We start from the raw sequence: 22,374 nt of genomic DNA on the forward strand, positions 1-22,374 counted from the left end.
CATACATCTTAGGTGTAAATGTGTGTGTGTGTCACTTGAGGGGGAACCAGGATCCTACCCCAAGGCTGTACTATTTTTCCTCTGTTATCTTTACATCCCCTCCCTTCCCCAGTCAGCATCTGTCTGAACTTGCCCTCTGGAACCTGGGGAAGGCCATGGAGGCTGAATGAGGCCCATTTCCTAAGAATGAGACATAGGGGTGTGGTTGCCATTGTGGCTCAGTAGGTTAAAGACACAATGTTGTCTCTGTAAGGATGCAGTTCTATCCCCTGGCCTCGCTGAGTGGGTTGAGGATCCGGTGTTATCTGGGGAATATTTCATATGCTGCACGTGCAGTGGTTAAAAAAAAAAGCTCCAGTTCTCCCTTCTGCCTTACTTTCCCCCTCCCTTTTTTCTTCCTCCCTCCCTCCTTCCTCCTTTCCTCTCTTTCTCCCTTCTTTTCTTTCTCCCTATCTCCTTTCCTTCTCTCCTCTATCTTTCAGCATTTATTAAGAACTGACTGGGTGCCAGGCACTGCCTGGGCACTAAAGGCCGATTGTGTCAATAAGACCCAGGCCCCATCCTGGAGGAGCCTCTCAGACAAGCAGATCTACAGCTCTGTCCCTGAGTGAGGAGAGCTGAGATGGGGGAGCCCAGAGGCTAGTCTAGAGGCTGGGCTATCAGGGAAGAATACCCAGAGGAGGTGACAGATCTTGCTTTGAAAACATGTAGTAGTGTTAGGCCTGCAAAGGGAAGGGGGATTTAATGTAGAGGGAACAGCGTGTGCGAAGTCCCGGAGGCATGCAGCTGCATGGCTCCTCCCAAGGGGCTGGGGAGGAGGGGGGATCATGGAGGGCTTGGAGCAGAGGATTGCCTCTGGCTGCAGGTGGAGGATGGCTCCTAGTGGCAAGCCTGGGGTGGGAGGTGAAGAGGGGTCCAGGTGAGGGGCAGAGGCCTGGCCTGACCCAGAGGAGTGTGTTAGTGTCCTGGGGCAGCTGTAACAAAGTACCACAAACAAGGTGGCTTAAAACAACAGAAGTTTATTCTTTCACAGTTCTGTAGGCTAGAAGTCTAAAATCAAGGTATCGGCAGCGCCACACTCCTTCTGAAACTCTGGATTGACTCCTTCATTGCTTCTTGGCTTCTGGAGGTGGCCGTCACCCTCCATGCCAACCTCTGCCTCTTTGCATGGCATTGTCCTTTTGTGTGCCTCCACATGGCCTTTCCACTTATCAGGACACCAGCCAAACTGGATTAGGGCCCACCCCCAACGACCTCGTCTTCACTTGATTATATGTACAAAGACCCTATTTTCAAATGTCAGTCATAGGGAACTGGGGGTAAGGACTTATATATATATATATATATATATATATATATATATATATATATGTATGTATTTTTAGGGGATACAGTTCAACCCATAACAGAGAGGTTTCATTGAATTTCTCCAGGGTGGGGGCAGCCTTGATCCCTGCCCTGGCTTTCACGTCAGGCCTACAGATACCTGGTCACCGTGGGCACCCCCAGCCTCCACTGTCCAGGAGCATCAGAACTGGCCAAGACTAAACTTGGTTCCATGGCGCCCTCTGCTTCCCAGATGTAGCAAGAGCAGTGTGGTTCTTGAAGGCTACCCCTGCAGAACCCCCTGGAGAGCTCATACTTTTTCAGCCATGGAAGAGCCCTCAGTCCCAGGGCTGAGGTGGCCAACTAGAATGTTGCTGAAAATATGGAGCCTATGAGCATCAGCCCCAGCATCTGACTGACCTATGCTTGCATCCTGCCTCTGTGGCTGCTTGGCTGGGTGACCCTGGGCTGGTTGCTCTGCCTCTCTGTTGGTCACCTCCCTGGGGGAGCAAAGGGAATTGTGCATGTTCCCACATGGCACAGGGCTGGGCACAGCATGGTTGCTCAGCACCTGGCAACTGCTCATCATCAAAATATTAATTAGGTTAATAAATGAGTTAATAAGTCTAATGCTTTTAAAACATTTTAAAACCAGGCAGATAGTAAATGCTAATGAAGTAATTTATATCCTTGCCATATATTAACTGCCAAATTTGTTCCCCTTAGATCCCCAAAGGACCTAAAATTGCCAATGTTAATAATAATAAATAATGTAATAATATATAATAGCTAATAATATTGGTATTTCTAGGCCCTTAGTGGTCCAAGGGAATAGAATTATGGGGTTTACAAGATGTTATTGTATTGCACTAAGTCACATCTTTCTTTGATTAATAAAAGGAGGAAAAACTCTCTAAGAAATGTAGGGTCAGTTACATCTTTTCCTGCAAATAGTCTTAGTTATTGTCAGTTTTATTTATTTTTGCTTATTTCTCTCCCTATGAATTAAACAAAGACTCCAAGAGTGTGCTAATTTCTTGCCACCAGGAACATTACAAGGGTGTAGGCAGTGGTCCCAGGGAGTTCGGGGGGTCGAACCTGTCCCAGACTGACCAACTGTCCTGGTTGCCCAGGACTGAGGCATTTCCTGTGATGTTGGACCTTTCAGTGGTAAAACTGGAACAGTCTCAGGAAACTGAGACAGTTGGTCACCCTAATTCCTTCCTACCCTGCTTGGACCAGAGGCCCACTCCCAGAAGGAAGATTGACTTAAGCCCAGGGAGGGCTTAAGAGCTGACCAATCTGGCTTTGAATTCTGACTCTGGCACCAATTAGCTATGCGACCTTTGGTAGGTCACTTAGCCTCTCTGAGCTTTGGCCTATAACGCTAGGGTGTTGTTGATATTTAGATAAGATATGTGCTTGGAGCCTGGCACAAACAGTTCTCTGATAAAGAATCCCCTGGCTGTGTGGTTTCCGCCTTTTGCATCTGGCTGCCAGATCCTGGTTAAGAGACCTGAGGAAGGGCCTCTGACCCACTGAGGAGGCTAAGGGAGGCAGGTGGTTAGAGCTGACTCATCCCCTCCCTGATTGATCATACCTGACATGTCTTGGTTGCTCTCTGGTCATGAACTCCAGGAGGGCCTGGGCCAACTTGCTGATGGCTGTCCGCTCAGGGCCAGCTCAAGGCTGGGGGCGGGGGGGCACAACAGACATCCAATGAGTATTTGTGGATTATTTAAACTGAACCCCAGGGTGGAAGGGGGAAACCTAGGACCTAGGTTGGGTTAGAGCACAAGCAGATGGTGAGGGAGCCTAGAGTGGTCAGTAGAGGAGAGTGGCAGGCAGGGATGGGGTGAACGGGCTCTGGAGATAGAAGGAGTTTGGGGCCCTGGGGAGATGGCTTAGTACTGAGTCTGATACATTCTGCAGCTTGACCTCAAGCAATTCCCTCCTGCTCTCAGAACGTCAGTTCCCATATGTGTAATATGGGATGGTAATTGTGCCTACCTCAAAGGGTTATTGTGAAGATTAATGAGATTGCACAAGGAACTCTTAGCCTGGGCCAGGGCCTGCTGCTCAGTGCTCCACCAAATGCCTCCACCTCCCCGACCCCCCACCCCCATCTCTCAAACACACACACACACACACACACACACACACCATCTTTCAGGTCTTGGTAGCTGATGGGAGTTCTTCAACCACACAGGGCTCCTGCATGTGACAGACACCAAACCCTGCCACACCACCGGGCTGTGTACCAAGTTACACACACACACACACGTATCCATCATGCTCCCTTGGGGTCCCCCAACCCCCACCAGTCAGTCACCTCCCACCAGGGCCGCGCCAGTCAGCACCACTGAGGCTGATTAACAAAAACACATCAAATTATTTTACTTCTGATGTCTCCCCTTTAAGGGGAGACTGCAAATAGAACAATCTTTTTTGGAGGGAAGGGGATTTAATTTAAAAAACTATAATTAGTCAAATACTGATCTCGATTGGGCCCTGTGTGCAGCAGGCCCAGTCCTGGCTGGTTGCACCCCTGCAGCAGCCCCACCTCACCCCAGGGACTGGGGTGGCACCAGGAGGGCCGCGGAGGTGGCCAGCGGGCCCCTGCCCACCCCTCCTCAGTGGGTGGGCGTCACCACTGCAGAAAGTCCCGGATGAACTTCCAGAGCTTGGTGACCCACAGGTTGACGCCCAGGTCCATCAGGTACTGGATCTCGGGCGTGAGCATGCGCCGACAGAGCTGCGCGTGCCGCTGCCCAATGCTCTTCTTGAGGTTGTAGCCCAGGATGGACTTCGCGCCCAGCGGCTGCCAGGGCTGCATGGCCGAGTCCTGAATGGCGGCCGCGTCCACCGCGTGGCCGCCGTCGATGCAGATGCGGCGCATGCGCTCGTTGGCGCGTCGCAGGGCGGCCACCTCTCGGGCCATGCGCTCCCGGCCGAACGCCTCCACCTTGCGCCAGAAGCTGGTGTTGAAGTGGCGGTAGAGGCGGGCGTCCAGCACGTTCCAGTCGGTGGCGCGCCGGTACAGCTCGCCAGAGAGGCGCGGCACGGCTGAGGCGCGGCGGGCGTTTAGCTTGAAGTAGAGCACGTCCTCCAGCTCCCAGCACAGCAGGTCCTTGAGCAGCACCAGCGACTCGTCAAAATACTCCTGCAGCAGCACCAGGTGGAAGCGGCGCTCCACCTCCAGGATGTGCTCTTGCACCTGCGGGCTGCCGGGGTCCAGGCTGCTGTCGTAGCCCAGGTCAAAGAAGAGCAGGTTGCGGAGGTAGTGAGCGTTGTAGCCATTGGGGTCGTAGTAGCGGTCGGGGTCCTGTAGAAACTCGGCCAGCTTGTCTTGGCTCGAGAGCTTCCAGGTGAAGGGCACCACGGAGCCGAAGTAGTGGAAGGAGGACTCGAAGAGGCGGGCGGGGTCGCGCAGCACAGTGATGAAGGTGGCGTTGGGCGGTACCAGGCCGCGAACCTCGTCGTAGTGGAAGCGCATGTGGTTGCAGATGATGTTGAAGCAGGCCCCGGGCCGGTAGTCCTGCACCAGGCTGCGCGCGAAGAAGGCCGGGTAGTCGAAGTCATTTCGGCCATTGGGGAAGGCAAACTTGAGCCCGTGCTTCTGTCCGAAGCGGAACAGGATGTTGAGCAGAGTGCTGCTGGCGGTCTTGTGCGTCTTCATGAACACAATGTCGCGCCGCGGCTGGCAGCTTCCGGCTGAGCCATTGGCGGGGATCGCGGCCTCTGGCTCACTTGGGGCCGGGGAGCAGGGTGCTGCGTCCTCAGGGGTCCTGCTGGGATGGAGCAATGGCAGAGCCTCAGGACTCGACACCGCAGCCTCCCTCTACCCCACCGGCGGGTCTAGATAGTGGGGCAGCTGGGGATGGCAGCAGCAGGGAAGCTCAGGGACCAAGCGGGCAGCTGCAAGGCCTAAGGCCACTGGTTTGGCCTCTCTGGCCTCAGTTTGCTCATCTATGAAATGGGGACAATAACAGGCCCTATTTGTGGTGTTGCTGTGAGGACGATAACAAGTCTCATTTGTGGCTACTGTGATGTACATCTATCATGAATTAGCATTAGATTGGACCTCTGAAACTCTGCAGACCCAAAATTGTCAGTTATTGGCAGTTTCCTGTAGTTCAACTTCATGCTCAACTAAGGCCTTAATACCTCCAAGGGCACAGGCTGTACCAGGCCTGGGTGGAACTACCCTGTGGGGAGGTGGGATGGCCTTGTGGTTAGGAGCCAGGCTTGGAGGCAGACAGACCCCAGTTTGAAGCCTTGAGCCAGCTGAGTGCTCCTGGACAGGTCATCCCCACCTCCTGGCCCCACTGGATCCTCAGATGTTGAGACTCTAAGCCCTGTTCCCAGATGGTGTTATTTGATTCTTAGCCTCCCTGACAGGCTCTGTTATTACCCCCATTTCACAGATGAGGACACTGAGGCCCAGGGTTTCACAATGTAGTGGGACTTCTGCCCGGCAGTGTGACACAGGACACACAGTGGCCACCTAAGAGGCAGTGTAATCAAGTGATTGGGTGCCATCCCTCTCCCACCCCCACCCCCACCCCCAGGCTGCCCACCAGGGTCACTCACGTGGAGGCCAGGCCACCGTGCAGTGGGGGGACAGCATAGGAGTACAGCAGCAGCAGGAAGCTGGTGAAGAGTGCTCCCAGCACCAGTCCCTTGGCCATGGACTCCCAGCGCTTCTGCGGTAGCAGCATCTCAGACACCTGTGGGGGTTACAGAGCAGGGCAAGCGTTAGGAGGCCATCCCAGCCAGGCCTGGCTGGTTGAGAGACAGCCTTCAACATCGGACCTGCCTTTGCCAGCTCCATGGCCACCAACCCCCCAGCAGGTCCAGACAGGGACAGAGAGAGACTGGGTTGCAAATGGACACGGTGGGTGAAGCCAGGGCAGAGTGAAGCTGGGGAGTGAGGCAGGGAGCAGGCTCTGCTGCCTTGTTCAGTTTTTTTTTCTTCTTTTTCTTTTTAGGGCTGTACCTATAGCATATGGAAGTTTCCAGGCTAGGGATGGAATTGGAGCTGCAGCTGCCAGCCTATACCCCAGCCACAGCAATGCGGGATCCAAACCGCACCCGCAACCTACGCCGCAGCTCGCGGCAATGCCGGATTCCCCAACCCACTGAGCAAGGCCAGGGATCGAACCTGTATCCTCATGGACATTAGTCCGGTTTGTTACTGCTGAGCCATGATGGGAACTCTCTCAGTTTTCATTTTTAAGCTGAGTGGTAGCTACGTGGGTGTTCGTGTTTATTTTCTGTACTTTTTGGGCTTCAGAAGGAAATAATCTTCTAAGTAAAAAGCAATAGCAGAACCTTTCCCAGTGCTCTCTTCACCCCACCCCAACCCCCAGGCCTGGGGCCAGGATTATCAGGGGCCTGGGGCCTGAATCCCTCACCTTTCAGAAGGCCCAGCCAGCCCAGCTGCCCAGTGAGGGGCCGAGGCTCCTTATCTCTCCTCACTGGCCCTTGTGCTCATGGGGTCTGTAGAGGAGCCAGAGAAACTGAGGCCCAGAGTGAGAAAGGAGAGAACCCAGATCACACAGCCAGCCAGACCTCTGCCCACACACCTACCACTTCTCCAGCTGCTGGCAGGCACAGTTACCCAGGTAGATCTGAATTTCAGATAAACAAATTAAACTTTTTTAGTATAAATGCATCTAAAATATTGCATGGGAGTTCCTGTCGTGGCGCAGTGGTTAATGAATCCGACTAGCAGCCATGAGGTTTCGGGTTCGATCCCTGGCCTTGCTCAGTGGGTTAACGATCCAGCATCGCCGTGAGCTGTGGTGTAGGTCAAAGACGCGGCTCGGATCCTGCGTTGCTCTGGCTCTGGTGCAGGCTGGCAGCTACAACTCCGATTAGACCCCTAGCCTGGGAACCTCCATATGCCGCGGGAGCGGCCCAAGAAATGACAAAAAGATAAAATATTGCGTGGGATATACTTACCCTAAAATGTTTTCAATGTTTATCTGAAAATCAGATTTAACTGAATGTCCTGAATTTTTGTTTGGTTTTAGTTTTGGGTCTGTGAAAATCCTGTCAGTGGGGGGCTGAGGCCTGAGCTGTAATGGGGGCAGTTTGGGCTGATGGGGGGCCAGGAGAAAGCTAGGACTTGGGGGCCTCCCCACCTCCCCTTAGTTGCAAGGCCAAGGCCCAAAACTTTCCACTGCTGTTGCAATGCATGCTGCACTGGGCCCTGAGCCCCTGAGGCCATGAGAGCCACACAGGCTACCCCATGATCGCACGCATGGCATGTCACCACTGTCCCTGAGGCCAGAGGCCAGCCAGTTATCCTGGAAGAGGACTCCACAGACTTCTCCCTAGAGAAGTGACCAGAGGCACCCCCAGACCTTTCCCGCAGAAGGGGCCTTCCAGGCCTACCTGACCAGTCCCTGAGTGCTCTGCTTATAATCTAGAAACTTCTCCTCACAAGAAAGGACATGAAGAAGCAATTTGCAGAGGAAGGAACTATACAAAAAGGGATTTGGCTTCCCTGGTGACAATGACATATATCTCTCTGTTCATCCTTGGTGGGCAATGGTAAGGGTTAGGGGTGGAAGAGAGTGTAGGAGAGTATTTCTAGAAGGCATTTCTGTCAAAGGAGGAAGGTACAACCTCTCCCAATTTCAGCTATTCTACAGAAACACTTGGACAAAGCCACGCATGCAAGGATGACATGGCAGCTTGGTCAGAGGTAGAAAAAAGTTAGAAAAAACTTCAGTGACCATCAGCAGGGGCCTGTTACACAACCAAGCCCACCCCCAGATGGAGGGACCTATACCTGCTAAATAAAACAAAACAAAGGTGGAGCTGAGTGGACTGGCCCAAAAACACACCAGATCTACTAATGCGAAAAAGCAAGTTCTGCAACACTATACCCCCAAATCCATATATGCAATAGGTAAATATACATAGGCCCAGAAAGAAGGCTATAGCTTAAGTTTTAACACTGGTGCCTTTGTGTAGCTGGGGGAGGGTATATAAGGGAATATTTTTCTCTATGATGCATTTCTGTAAGGGTTGCTTTTTTTTTTTTTTTTTTTTGCTTTTTGCTTTTCTAGGGCTGCACCTGCGGCATATGGAGGTTCCCAGGCTAGGGGTCTAATCGGAGATGGAGCCACTGGCCTATGCCAGAGCCACAGCAACGAGGGATACGAGCCGTGTCTACAAGTTACACCACAGCTCATGGCAATGAAGGATCCTCAACCCACTGAGTGAGGCCAGGGATCGAACCCTCAACCTCATGGTTCCTAGTCGGACTCGTCAACCACTGAGCCAGAGTGGGAACTCTGAGGGTTGCATTTTTTTAAGGAGCATGTATTACTTTTTAAGCAGAATAAGGCAATAAAATGTATTTTCTGTATTTCAATAATAAAGCTTGAAAGTCAACTAGTGATGGTCTGGTCACGGTCTGGTCACGCAGTGACCTCAGGAGAGGGGGGTGTTGACCTAGAGCCTCAGGCCTGTGTTTCAATCACAGGAACCCCTTGTACCCTCAGTTTCTCATCTGTAAAATGGGGAAGCTGGTAGCCCCCCTGCCTGGCTCTTCCTGAGGTGGCAAAGCAACTAGTGCAGAGTTATCACTCAAAGAGTCCTGCTCTGGGTTCCTGTCTTTGCTGCCCTCAGGGTGGGCCCCCCTGGACGAGGAGTGGCTGTCTCCCTCTGCACCAAGCCCAAACCTGTCCCCTGCCTCAAGTGCCCCCTTCAGCCTCCTGTTCTGTGGAGTCCCAGCAGAAAGCAGGGCAATCCCTGGGCCAGGCCAGAGCCTCAGACTCGAGCCCAAACCCTGAGGCCTCGGTTACTCTGACTTTAAAACAGGGAGGGGTTTAGATTCCTGCTCTCTGAAGCCCCCCAGGTCCCACTCCTGTCCCAGGAGCCCCACTCACCAGGGCACCTTCCGGAACTCTGAAAGGCTACTGGTGAAGGATCTGAGTGGAGGTCAGGCAGCAGGGGGCAGACCAGCCTCCCAGAACCACCAATCAGGCTCCTCCTGGCCGCACGAGGGCCACCCCCACCCCCCATAACTGTTTCACTCATTCATTTGTGCATTCCCCACTTTGGCTTCCTCAAACCCATCTGGATTCGGCCAGGTGCTGGGCCCTCCCTGGACTGTCCCACCCTCTGGTTTCACTTTTAAGCCCCTGTTACAAGACAGGCCCTGGGATGGGGGCTTCTCCAGAGCATTTTACTGACTATCCTGGGAGTCTGACCTCACTGTCATCCCCATTTTGCAGATGGGGAAACAGGCTCTGGGAGGTGATGAGACTTGCTCAGGGTCACAATGCAGGGGGCAGGGCTGGGATTCAAGCTCAGGTCTGTTGGCCTCCAGTGTTCATCTTCCTGCTTGTCCATGGCAGCCTCTGCCGGGTAGGTCCCAGGCTGAGCCCAAGCCCATGCGAAGGAAGGGGTGCACAGCTGGATATTCCATCACAGAAGGCCAAGGATCACAGGCAGCTGACGGTCCCAGGTCTAAGCCATGGGTTACTGAGGACAGTCTCAGCATGCCTGAGTCTCACAGCCTCTGGTCTGGAAAATGGTGCAGCAGGAAGGCTGAGGCTCAGAGAGGGCAGAGCCACTATCAAGGTCAAGCAGTAGCAAGGACAGTACTAGAACCTGAGTTTCCTCTCCCTTAGGTGGCAAAAGCCACAGGCACTCAGGGCAGATGGGATCCCCTCCTTAGCCCACTCTATCTATTCCTGTCCTTCTGGGTTACCCGAGCTACATCTCCCTCCATCTGTGCAAGTGGCTGGCTCCAGGCTGGGCCTGGCAGTCCCGTTTGGTTGGACCAGCACCTTCCAGAGAATGAAGGAGAAAGGGGACCCATCCCCCACAGCGTGCACAAAGGGAAATGGAGCCCAGGATAGTGAACCTTCTGACCCAGAGCACCACCACTGAGCAGGCCTCAGTCCCAGGGACCCCTGCTCCCCCAGGAACCCCTTGCTCCGGGGGCAAAGGAAGACACACTCACCTCGGGCCGTGTCTGGTTGCCCCTCTCCTTTCCTTGCCTGAGCCACTTCTGACTCCCAGGCTGCCTCTGCGGTCACTGGGAAACAGGAACGCTCCAATGACACCCAGGAGTGTGCTGGCTGGCTCCCTCATGCTCCAGCGAGTGTGAATATTCATGAGTTTCCCTCCCTAGGGATAGCAGGTGGCATGTCCCTGTACCCTGCAGGTGCTGCCCTGGCCCAGTGCCCTGGGTGGTCCCTGACCCTCTCTGGACCTCAGCAGCCGAGCAGCTTCTTCATCCAAGGGTTCAGCAAGATTCTGGGTGTCCTTGCACCAAGGACACAGGCAGCCGCAGAGCCCTGCAGAGAGCCTGGGACAGACTAGAAGGCCACAGGAGGAACAGGGAGGCAGGTGGGGTGGGGAGGCTAATTGCTTCTCCAATCACATCTCATTTAAGTCTCACAGCTGCCCTGTGAGTCAAGCTCCACCGTCAGCCGATTCCCAGGTAAAGGCTCAGAGCGGTGAATTCACCTGTCCAAGGTCACACAGTTGGCACAGGGCAGACAGAACCAGAGTCTAAATGAGGATTTGCCAAACTCTAGGGCTTAAAGATGCCAAGACACAACCTGAGACCAAAGTTTGTCTAAAATCTGTGAGAGCCCAGAGCATAAGCAACTCGGCCTGGAAGGCTTCCTGGAGGCAGCGTACCTGGCCAGGGCTGGGAGGATGAGTCTGATGACATTTCACCTCTCTGAGCTCCAAGTCCTTCATCAAAGAAGTATAGTATGGAATCCTGCCTGTCCTGCCCCCATCCTGTATGAGAGATTGTGGCCCAGGACAGCTTGGACCAGCCTCGAGGGATTTGGGCTGATCAGAAATGCTGATCTTTCCCAAGGTCTCGGTAGGAAAGGGCAGTTCTAAGGGCCCCCGGGTTCAGCCCAGACACTAGAATCTCCACTAGAATCTCCAGCTGGTCAGTCCTTGGTTGACCATGGACAGAGGGTGCCCAGAAGCCCCCACATCCTTCCTTCAGCACTGATGCCCAGGGCCCCCACCATGGCCCAGGCATGGGGCTCTAGAGACCCAGGTATCACCATCAATTATTAATCACCACTACTATGATGGTCATTTATCCCAACAGAGCACCTCTCAGGGAGTGGCAGGGCTCTGACATTGTTATCTGAGTGCTCTTTCCCTGCCCATCCAGGGAGCACCCGGCCAAGCACCCACAACACAGGGAAGGTACAGAGTCCTGATCTTTCTGAGTGCTGAATCCAGAGAGTGCCAGGTCCAGGGCATGGGGTAGAGGTGTTCTATCTTTTCTGGGCTGAGCTAGCTTGAAGACTGATGCATGGGTGTGAGTGAGGGCAGAGCTGACATCAAATAGCAGGCACGGTGGTTTATGAGGTTGGACTCTGGACCAGAGTCCAGTTCTGTGCTCAGAAGGAGCTACAGGAGCTTCACGCACGCATGCACGCACGCACGCACGCTCATAATCTTTGCAGGGAGCCTTTGTTATCTGCCCCCTTTTAATATAGATGAGGAAGCTGAGGCTCCAGGAGGGGAAGTGACAAGCCCAGTGTCACATGGGGATAAGAACTTCATCCAGGTGATAGTGGAGTGCAGGGTCTTGAGCAAGTTATTAGACGGAGGAAAAGTGGGAAGCTAGTAAAGAAGAGCCTCATAAATATTTTCTTTACACACACACACACACACACGTATATATATCAGTAAAAGTAATATGGAGAGAGTTTTGGAAAAGTTAAACATCAAAAGTTTCATATTTCTAAATATTGTTTTTATAGTGGATCAAGGCCAACAATAAGGGAAAATCTGTTTACTGCTTCTGCTCTTAATATTTCTATTTGCAATTTTATCACTTTTCTCTTTGATAATAAACCTACTCTCATAGCCAATGTATACATCTCATTGTATATATTTTATTCAATTCATTTGATTTGACTAATTTTCATACTCTATTAGCTGGCCTTTGGAGTTAGATTCCACAAGCACTTATTGTTCAAAAACTTCATTTTAGCATGGCAAATGATCATCTAATAAGAGTTTTGCTAAGAAAATTATTGGAGGAAAGCTAAAGGATGCCTAAGGAACATTCTGATCCAGTGAAACACAAAGTAAGAAGCAGAATATAAAATAAACTGGCAAAGATAGAGGGAGATTTCAGCACGGTGTAACCTAGGCTTTTATTTTTTTATGATATATCACTTTATGTCCAGAAAAATGAAGATAAAATTCTAAAGATGCAAATGTATACTAATGCTCTAATCCTATTGTCCAACTAATTTTGTATGCAGTTTTGATTCCAGAAATTTATGTTTTCCTCTTCCATAAAATTAGTCCAGAGGATGGACATGAAACAAATTACTAGTAACCAGCAATTATGATAAGTGGCCCACAGCCTAAAATTGGCTACAAAACAGATACAACACTCTGACAGCCTCCTATATTCCTGCTACCAGTTTTATTAAGGGTTTGTAGAGCTATTCTTTACCATCTTACAGACATTCAGTTTTGTTGTTGTTGTTTTGGCCTTGCCCACGGCATGCAGAAGATCCAGGGCCAGGATCAAACTCATGCCACAGCTTTGACCTCAGCCACAGCAGTGACAGCGCCTGACCCATTGCACTACCAAGGGAACTCCCAGGCATTCAGTTTAAAATGTAAATGGTACAAGATATTGATAAACCAATTGGCGTTGATGCAAAGGAAATTCCTCCTTTATCTCAATTACAACACAACAACTTAATAGATCAAGAGAGTTTAACATCTGAGACAAGGGCAATTCAAGAAACAACAGAATGTTGATACAGTAATTAAGAGGAAATGTGAATCCATTACTGTGTTTTTAAAAGTATCTCAAAAAAAAATATCTCAAGCACTTTAGCTCTTTTTACTGCTTTCATCAAAAGCTATGATATGAGGGAGTTCCTGTCATGGCTCACTGGTAGCAAACCCAACTAGTATCCATAAGGACTGGGGTTTAATCCCTGGCCTCCCTCAGGGGTTAAGGATCCCGCATTGCTATGGCTGTGGCATAGCCAGCAGCTAGAGCTCTAATTCGATCCCTAGCCTGGGAACTTCCATATGTCGTGGGTGTGCCTTTAAAAAGACTAAAAATAAATAAATAAATAATTAAAAGCTATGATATGAAACACTACCCTGATTTGTGATATATTTGGTGAGCAGCTTTGGGAAGCATGAAGAAAACACCTGAATAAAAGCATCTCTCTCATTAAGCATTTTCTAAAGTAAGATGTGTTTGGGATTAGAAGGTTGCAACTATTATATATCGAATGGATAAAGAGCAAGGTGGTAGTGTATAGCATAGGGAATTATATTCAATATCCTGTAATTAACCATAATGGAAAAGAATATGAAAAAGAATACACATATATGTGTATAACCGAATCACTTTGCTGTATGCCAGAAACTAACACGACATTGTAAATCCACTATACTTAAATAAATCTTAAAAAAAGAGCCATGTGAAGCCAAGTGGGAGCACTGATTACAGAACCTGTGCCTCCAGCCCTGCCAGAGGGGTCTCTTCTCCCAAGTATCAATGACATGGGGTCCAGTTCTGCCCCCCACTGAAAAAAAATTTTTAATTGTAGAAGCAGCACATGCTCCCTGAAAAAAATAAGTTCAGAAAATTACGTTAAAATACAAAAAGGATAGTGAAAAGAGCTCCATCCCCAGAGGTCAGCACCCTTAAAGCTTCAGCACAAGCCTCCTCACATTTTTTTCTCTCAGTCCAGAGAGATGATGGAAGGGGTCTCTGTTGGAGAGCACATTTTGTTTTTAACTTGCTTTCCCCCCTAGATATCAATAGATTCTGGACGTCTTTTTGTGATCACAATGAGGTGTTTGTTGATTTTTTTTTTCTTTTTGCCTCACTTGCAGCAAATGTAGGTTCCTGGACCAGGGATGGAATCCAAGCCAGAGCAGCAACATCTGCTGCAAGGCCAGATCCTTTAACCCACTGCACTGGGGATCAAACTAGTACTTCTATAGAAACAAGCCATATCATTAACCCACTGCACCACAGAGAGAACTCCCACAATGAGTTTTAAATAGATCTGTCCCTTAGGTATTTACTGAGCACCTGCACAGTACCTACTAGCACTGGGGGGCATAATGCATGGAGTTCGGGGTCTCAGCGCTGGGGCTGAGAGAGGAGCAAGGAGAGAGCTGCAGGTGCTGAGATGGAGGACACATGGGCGGGGCGTCCTGCAGCGCAGAGAGAACACCGGATCCAGCCTGCGAGGTGCGAGGGGCGTGGCCAGGGAGATTTCCTAGGGTAGAGGACTCCAGTGGCAGAAGCTGCTGTTTTCCAATTTCCAAAGGCAGTTAGTTCCCTTTTTCCCTGGTTATATGGCTAAACTACATTTCCCATCCTCCCTTGCAGTCCAGCGTCCTCAAGTGACTGAACTCTGACCAACGGAATATGAGCAGGATGACAGCTGATGCTGTGAAGTGGGCAGATCTTCTCTGGGGTCTCCTTTCCCTTCTGCTAGATGAATGGGGCTGTCTCAGGATCAGAAGGTGAGCGGGCAGTGAGATGGGCAGAACCTGGGTTTCTGCCTCCCTGCTCACCAAACACCTGATTGGACTTAAGGAAAATGACAAGTAAATTGCTGTTGTGTTAAGCGTTTTAAAACTTGGGGCTTATCTGTTACAGCAGCTAGCATTAACGAGTGTACCTATTACCCTAGAATAAGCCGAGCAGAGAGAAAAGCATGTGCGAAAGCCCAGGGCAATTGAAAAACTAACAAATGTTCAGCCTGGCTGGAGGGTCTAGCACATGTGCATGTCAGAGGTTGGGTGGACAAAGGAGACTAGCTGCATAGCCAGAAAGGAGGCAGGGTCAGGACATTCAGGCATCAGGAAGCATGCTAAGATCTGGCCTGGATTCTGTGGGCAGTGGGGAGCCCTGGGAGAGTCTTCTGCAGAGGAGTGAGGAGATGGGATTTATATCAGGCTGCTGGACAGAGGATGAACTGTAGGGGTGGGGACCGAGTGGGAGAAGCAGGCAGACCTAGACTGTGGTTGTTACAGCTGCCCAGGTGTGAAGGGAACTGGACAAAGAAGGCTAGGAATGGATTGGAACTGTCTGTAGGTCACACCATTGACAGTGTTTGGTGGGTGACTGGGTGTGGAGAAGGGAAGGGATTCTACTATTCACCTACTGGGGTGACCAGCTGGCTGGGGGTGGAGCTAGCCCCTGAGTAGGAGAGGCTAGGGGAGGAGGTGTGAGGGGGACAACGTGTGGGATGCACCTAGAAGGTGCAAAGAGTGGTAGGAGCTCCTGCTTAGAGCACAAGAGGGAGGTCTTGGGGGAGGGAGGTTGGAGGCCATGGGCACAGAGGGGGGCACTGAGGCCAGAGGAGGAGATGGATTCCCCAGGGAAAGGGTGAGGAAGAGGACCCCTGCACTCATGGGAACAGGGAGAGAGAGAGCCCCCCAAGGAGATATAGATAAAGGGCCTCCAAAGCCCTTTGGAGAAGGGCTACAGAACATTCTGGGGAACCACTGCTCCTGTGAACCATTCCTGACTGATGGGCGTCCATGCTATTTTTTCAGTGGGCACACATAGGAACAGGGCTCTGGCAGAGAAGGTGGGGAAGTGAGGGTGTCATAGGGCTATTTCCTGTGCCTGGAAGGGAATCTCATGGGGACAATGAAGGAGGCTTTAAGAGTAGAGCGGAAAGACTCCCTACAATGCACAGAGTGCATATCTGACAGCAACTGTTTCAGTTCTAAAAGTGCCCATCCTCAGACCCAGCACTTACACCTGTGGGAATTTGTTCAAAGAAGAAAATCTAACAAGAGATCTGAGCTAGAGCCCAAAGATGTTCATTGCGGTATTATTTAGAAAAGGGGGAAAGTAGGAACAATTTATATGTCCAACAATAAGGCACAGTTAAAAATGTTATGTGACAGGGAGTTCCCATCATGCCCTGTTGAAACGAATCCAACTAGGAACCATGAGGTTGTGGGTTCGATCCCCGGCCTCGCTCAGTGGGTTGAGGATCCGGCGTCGCCGTGAGCTGTGGTGTAGGTCGCAGACGTGGCTTGGATCTGGCATTGCTATGGCTCTGGCATAGGCTGGCAGCAACAGCTCCGATTGGACCCCTAGCCTGGGAACCTCCATGTGCTGCAGGTGTGGCCCTAAAAAGACAAAAAAAAAAAAAAAAAAAAGTGACAAACCAAAAAATCCTGAGAAAGAAAAACGAAGTTGTAGGAATCAGGATTCATGACTTCAAACTTACAGCTACAAAGCTACAGTATGGTACTGGCACAAAAACAGAACTAGAGATCAAGGGAACAGGATAGAAAGCCCAGAAATAAACCCATGCACCTATAGTCAATTAATCTACAACAAGGAGGCAAGAATATACAATGGAAAAAAGACAGTCTCTTCAATAAGTGGTGCTGAGGGAGTTCCTGTCGTGGCGCAGTGGTTAACGAATCCGACTAGGAACCACGAGGTTGTGGGTTCAATCCCTGGCCTTGCTCAGTGGGTTGACGATCCAGCGTTGTCATGAGCTGTGGTGTAGGTCGCAGACGCGGCTCGGATCCCGCGTTGCTGTGGCTCTGGCATAGGCCGGTGGCTACAGCTCCGATTGGACCCCTAGCCTGGGAACATCCCATATGCCGCGGGAGCGGCCCAAGAAATGGCAAAAAGACAGGAAAAAAAAAAAAAAAGTGGTGCTGAGAAAACTGGACAGATACATGTAAAAGAATGAAATCAGAACATTCTCTAACACCAGATACAAAAATAAACTTAAAATGGATTAAAGACCTAAATATAAGAGTGAATACTATAAAAAACTCTTATAGGAAAATATAGGCAGGACATTCTTTGACATAAATTGCAGTGATATCTTTTTTTTTTTTTTTTTTGTCTTTTGTCTTTTGAGGGCCTCACCTGTGGCATATAGAGGTTCCCAGGCTAGGGGTCCAATCGGAGCTGTAGCCGCCAGCCTATGCCAAAGCCACAGCAACGTCAGATCCAAGCCTTGCCTTTGATCTACACCACAGCTCACGGCAACTCCGGATCCCTAACCCACTGAGAGAGGCCAGGGATCAAACCCACAACCTCATGGTTCCTAGTCGGGTTCGTTTCCAACTGTGCCATGATGGGAACTCTAGCAGTGATATCTTTCTGATCCACCTCCTAGAGTAATGAAAACAAAAATAAAAATAAACAAACAGGACCTAACTAAACTGAAAGGATTTTGCACAGCAAGGGAAGTCATAAGCAAAATGAAAAGACAGCCCAAAGGACAGAAGAAAATGTTTACAAACCATGCAACTGACAAGGGATTAATTTCCAAAATATACAAATAGTTCATGTAGCTCAATATCAAAAAAACAAATAATCACATCAAAAAGCGGTCAGACAATCTAAATAGACATTCCTCCAAAGAAGACGTACAGGTGGTCAAAAAGCACATGAAAAGATTCTCAACATTGCTAATTGTTAGAGAAATGTGAGTCAAAACTATGAGATATCACTTTACACTGGTCAGAATGGCCATCATTAAACAATAAATGCTGGAGAGAGTGTGGAGAAAAGGGAGCCTTCTTACATTTTTGGTGGGAATGCAAATTGGTGCAGCCACTATGGAGAACAGAATGGAGCTTCCTTAAAAAACTAAAAATAGAACAACCGTATGATCCAGCAATCCCATTCCTGGATATCTTTCAAGAGAAAAACATAATTTGAAAAGATAACACGCACTTCAGTGTTCATTGCAGCTATTTACAATAGCCAAGACATGGATCCGAAATGTCCATCGACAGAAGAATGGATAAATGTGGACATATACACAATGGAATATTACTCACCCATAAAAAGGAACAAAATAATGCCATTTGTAGCAACACAGATGGACCTAGCAATTATCATACCAAGTGTAGTAACTCATATAGAGAAAGACAAATATCATATGATATGATATCACACATGGAATCTAAGAAAAAATGATACAAATTAACTTATCTAGGGTTCAGTCCCTGGCCTGGGAACTTCCACAGGCCAAGGGCATGGCCAAAAACAAACAAAAAACCAGAAATAGACTCACAGAGAGAAAACAAACTTATGGTTGTCAAAGGGGAGGGGAAAAGTTGGGGGAGGGATAAATTAGGAGTTTGGGATTAACACACACACACTACTATATATAAAATAGATATCAACAAGGACCTACTGCATAGCACAGGGAGCTCTACTGTATATTCCCTAATAATCTACATGGGAAAAGAATCCAAAAAAGAATGGATATATGTATAACTGAATCACTTTGTGTACACCTGAAACTAATACATTATTGTAATTCAACTATATTTCAAAATAAAATAAAAAGTTAAAAAATATTATGACATTCATTCAATGGCTTGTTATGTACTCATGAAAATGATGTCTATAATATATAATAAAGGGAAAAGTACCTAGATACACACATATGTGTACACACATACACACCTAAATATATACTCACACATATAATTTTGTTTTACAAAGATTCTGTATTACTTTGGAAAAAAATTAAAATAAAAAATAAAGATACCTCCATTTTGAAAAAGTGCAGGCTGCCTGGAGGAGGAGGGAACCGTAGCTAGTCTGAACCATGCCCACCTCACTGAGTGACCACCAGAGGCAAGCCATCCTCTCTTTAACCTGTGTCCTAAAGAAGGGAAGAGGCAGCAGAAGCCAGGGACAAAGAAGCTGGGACATGTGAGCTGCACAGTTGGAAGTGTGCAGATGGAGAGGTTGGCCCTCCATGCAGGAGTGCTGGGGCACTGCTATGGAGGATCTGGAAGCTTCCTCACTCTGAGACCTTCTGGAATGGTGGAATGGAGTGCTGGAGTAGAGATGGGGAAGATCGCCCAAGGGGCACTTCAGTTCGCTGGCTTGCAGGGCCACCTCCAAACTTGTCTAGAAGGCTGGACTCTTTTTTTTTTTTTTTGGCCTTTTTAGGGCTGCACCTGTGGCATATGGAAGTTCCCAGGCTAGGGGAGGAATCGGAGCTTCAGCTGCCAGCCACAGCCACAGCCACAGCAATGCCAGATCCAAGCCATGTCTGCAATCTACACTGCAGCTCACAGAAATGCCAAATCCTTAACCCACTGAGCGAGGCCAGGGATAGAACATGCATTCTATGGATACAAGTTGGGTTCATTACCGTTGAGCCAGGTGGGAACTTCCAAGAAGCCCTGACATTTTGCTCCCATTTCCCCCTTGGCTGCATCAGGGTACAGGGCCTGGCAGCTCATTAAGAAGAGGGCAATGTTCTTTGATGATTCAGAAAAGTTTTTGATCCTTGAGGCTCAGTCACCTATTTCTACAGTTCCAAATGGCAATCATACCTATGACCTCAAGAGACACTCTTAGTGCTACCTGCTAGCTTATGTGACAGTGGGGGACAACCAAGGCTCAGAAACTTGCGGAGGGGCTAAATGGCCAAGTCAGAACCAGGAGCAAGATGCTTTGTCCAGGCAAAAATCACCACCCCTCCTGATGGCAGATTTGAGTCACCCCAAAGTAGCTCTAACTGCAGGATGGCAAAACCCAGGTTAACGAAGAAGTGCATCCCCTTTATTAGCTTCAAAATTACTGAGAACCTGGGGGGTGAGTATGTGGGGGTTGGTAGCATCATTCTCTGTACCTTCTAGCATGACTGAAATGTTTTTAAAAGGAATGTCATGTACTTGTTTGCATAGAAACAGGTAAAATATAAAGGTTTTTAAAAGGCCCAAAGTACCTGCTAGGCACAGTGCCCTGGATCTGACTGCCCCACCCCAACCCTGGAGAGGATTTGGCTGTGAATCCGGGCTCCATCACTCCCCAGCTGGGCAAACTTGGGCAAGTGACCTGCTCTCTCTGAGCCTCAATTTCCTATCAAATGGAGATGTGATGACCTTCTCATAGGTAGGACCCTCCTGGCAGGAGAGGCAGGACTGGCCAGGGCAGACCTGGGAGGGAAACCCTCCCCATCCAACCACTTAGACTTCCCTTGCTCCAGACCCAAGGTCCTAACCCCCAAATTTCACATTTGAGGGAACTAGGGCACGGAGAGGGAAGGACTTGCCTAGGGTCCCACGGGAAGTCTGGGCACAGACTGGGGGTGCCCAAGCCATACCTCATCTCTGCCCTGGGCCTGGCGGATTAGGAAAGCAGGTTTCCTCTGGAACCCCACTTTCTGCGAACCATCATTCCTCACCGGGCGATCCCCTGGCCCCAGCCCGCTGACCCCCATGGGCATTCTGCTTCATCCTGCCCTCCCTGTCTGGGGTAGGACAGGGCTCCTAAAAGGCATGGTCCATATTCCTCACTCAGTCCCAGGCAAGCAAGGCGCCCTGCATGAGCCTGCCACCATGCCCAGAATTCTGCCATCTGTGTATCCTGCTCCCAGATAAAGCAATGTCTCTTCACCAGGGTGGCCACTTGGCCCCTTAGAGCCCACCAGTGGGAGAGACACACTCTTCCCTTGCTGGATGACAAGGGGGCATTGGACCCATGTCCTCAAATATCAGACCCACACCCCCTCAAACAAGGGGCTGCACAGAGGCAGGCGTGCTCTTTTGTCCACACGAGCTTCCTTCAGGCAAGGCTCTGCCTGGGTGAGAAGCAAGGAGGAAGTAGCCTGAGGTGGCAGCTGGGAACAGGGCCCCGTTGTCTCTGTTCCCAGGGTAGGAGCTGCCCAGCCCCTGAGTGTCAGGCAGAGCTGGGAGCTAGGGAGGCAAGGGGTTGGGATCTCGAGCTGAGGGTTTGGGGCAGCCACGGCAGCTCATAGAGGCTAGGACCCCAGAAGGCCAGACAGATCTTGAGCAAGGCTGGGGTCCCAAAAAGGAGCTGGGGTAAGTCACTGAATTTGGAGTCAGTTTAGCCACATTTGATCTACATGACCTTGGGCAAGCCACTGAATCTCTGTGAACCTCAGTTTCCCCCTTTGGATAATAGGATTAGTAAAAATGCCTCCTCCACAGGGCAAAGGACAGTGCAACAGTAGAGGGGCTGCCCACGGCTTTACCCTATCTGGGCTTCGGGTCACCTCTTCCTAAAGGAAGAGGTTGGATTCTCCCAATTGGACTGTCCTCCTGAGGATTTTCATGGCACCTGTCATCTCAGCAACTCAGGTGATCTGGTGTGTCAGGCCCGCCTGCCGCCCTCTCTCTCTCCCACTGGTGTGGTTACTGCAGCCAGATGTGCACCCAACAGCTCCAAGCAGGTGGGAAGGGGGTCGACATTAGGAAGGGACCATGGCCTTGCTCTGCGCTGTTTCCGAAGAGCTGGCTTGGCACCACGGGATGGGGGCAGACCAAGCTGAACCCCCTTCCTTTGCAATGAGCCAGAAAACAAGGGAACAGTTGGGTTTCCTTTGGGACACTCCCTGGCTACCAGAGTTTTGTCTCACACCCACAAGCCTTTCTTTGGTTGCCTTGCCCCCTCAGTGGTACAGGACAGAGCCTTCCCCAGGCAGAGGGCGTCCATCCTTTACCCTGCCACCCAGCCCTGCTCTGACGGCCCCTCTTCTGGGGAGGGCTAATGGAAAGAAGGAAACTCCCTCCTCTCCCAGGGCTCAGGCGCCACGTCCAAGATTAATCATTAATGAACTCGGAGCTCCAGCCCAGCTCCAGCCCCACCCACCTCAAGTCCAGGGACTGGGTAAACCCTGGAAATGGGAGCCGGGAAAAGAACCCGAGCGCGAGCAGCTACTGCGCCCTCCCAGGCCCCAGTCTCCCCACCCTTGGTCAGCCAGGACGGGCATGCAGACCCTGGAGCGCTAGTGTGGCGCTCCCATGCCACTCAGGTCTTAGAGGCGGGCGGGCGCAGCCCCAGTTCCGGGGATGGAGTGAGGCGATCCTGGACCCCAAGGGGTAGACTGAGGCAGGGCGCTAACTGGTGGTGAGTGCTGGGCCCCCAGGACGTACCTTGTCCCCGTCCTTATGGGCTTGGCGTGAAGGGTCGGCCCCGGGCCGCGCCGCCCGGGCGCTCACTAGGCGGCGGGTTGTACCCGCCGCCCGGGTTAGGCCGGGCTCGGCCCGTGCTCCCGC

At 50.5% G+C, this 22,374-nt stretch overlaps 1 protein-coding gene across 4 annotated transcripts; it reads right to left on the bottom strand.

Moving 5' to 3' along the window:
- On the bottom strand, positions 1,004-22,374 carry GAL3ST1 (galactose-3-O-sulfotransferase 1). Of its 4 annotated transcripts, none has more exons than XM_005670827.2 (3): positions 22,252-22,374; positions 5,920-6,056; positions 1,004-5,114 (listed from the first exon to the last, which is right to left on the bottom strand). In XM_005670827.2, exons 2-3 carry the CDS (start codon positions 6,045-6,047, stop codon positions 3,974-3,976), a joined length of 1,269 nt encoding a protein of 422 aa, XP_005670884.1. In that variant the 5' UTR covers positions 6,048-6,056; positions 22,252-22,374; the 3' UTR covers positions 1,004-3,973.

This window comes from Sus scrofa, chromosome 14 (genome assembly GCF_000003025.6).
Source record: "Sus scrofa isolate TJ Tabasco breed Duroc chromosome 14, Sscrofa11.1, whole genome shotgun sequence".
In the NCBI taxonomy this organism is placed as follows: Eukaryota; Metazoa; Chordata; class Mammalia; order Artiodactyla; family Suidae; genus Sus; species Sus scrofa.

Coding starts and splice junctions, on each gene's coding strand:
- GAL3ST1 (XM_005670824.2), bottom strand. CDS start 6,047: ATGCTGCTACCGCAGAAGCGCTGGGAGTCCATGGCCAAGGGACTGGTG. Junction 5,118..5,919: donor CACGGTGGCCTGGCCTCCAC/GTGAGTGACCCT, acceptor GCTCCATCCCAG/CAGGACCCCTGAGGACGCAG.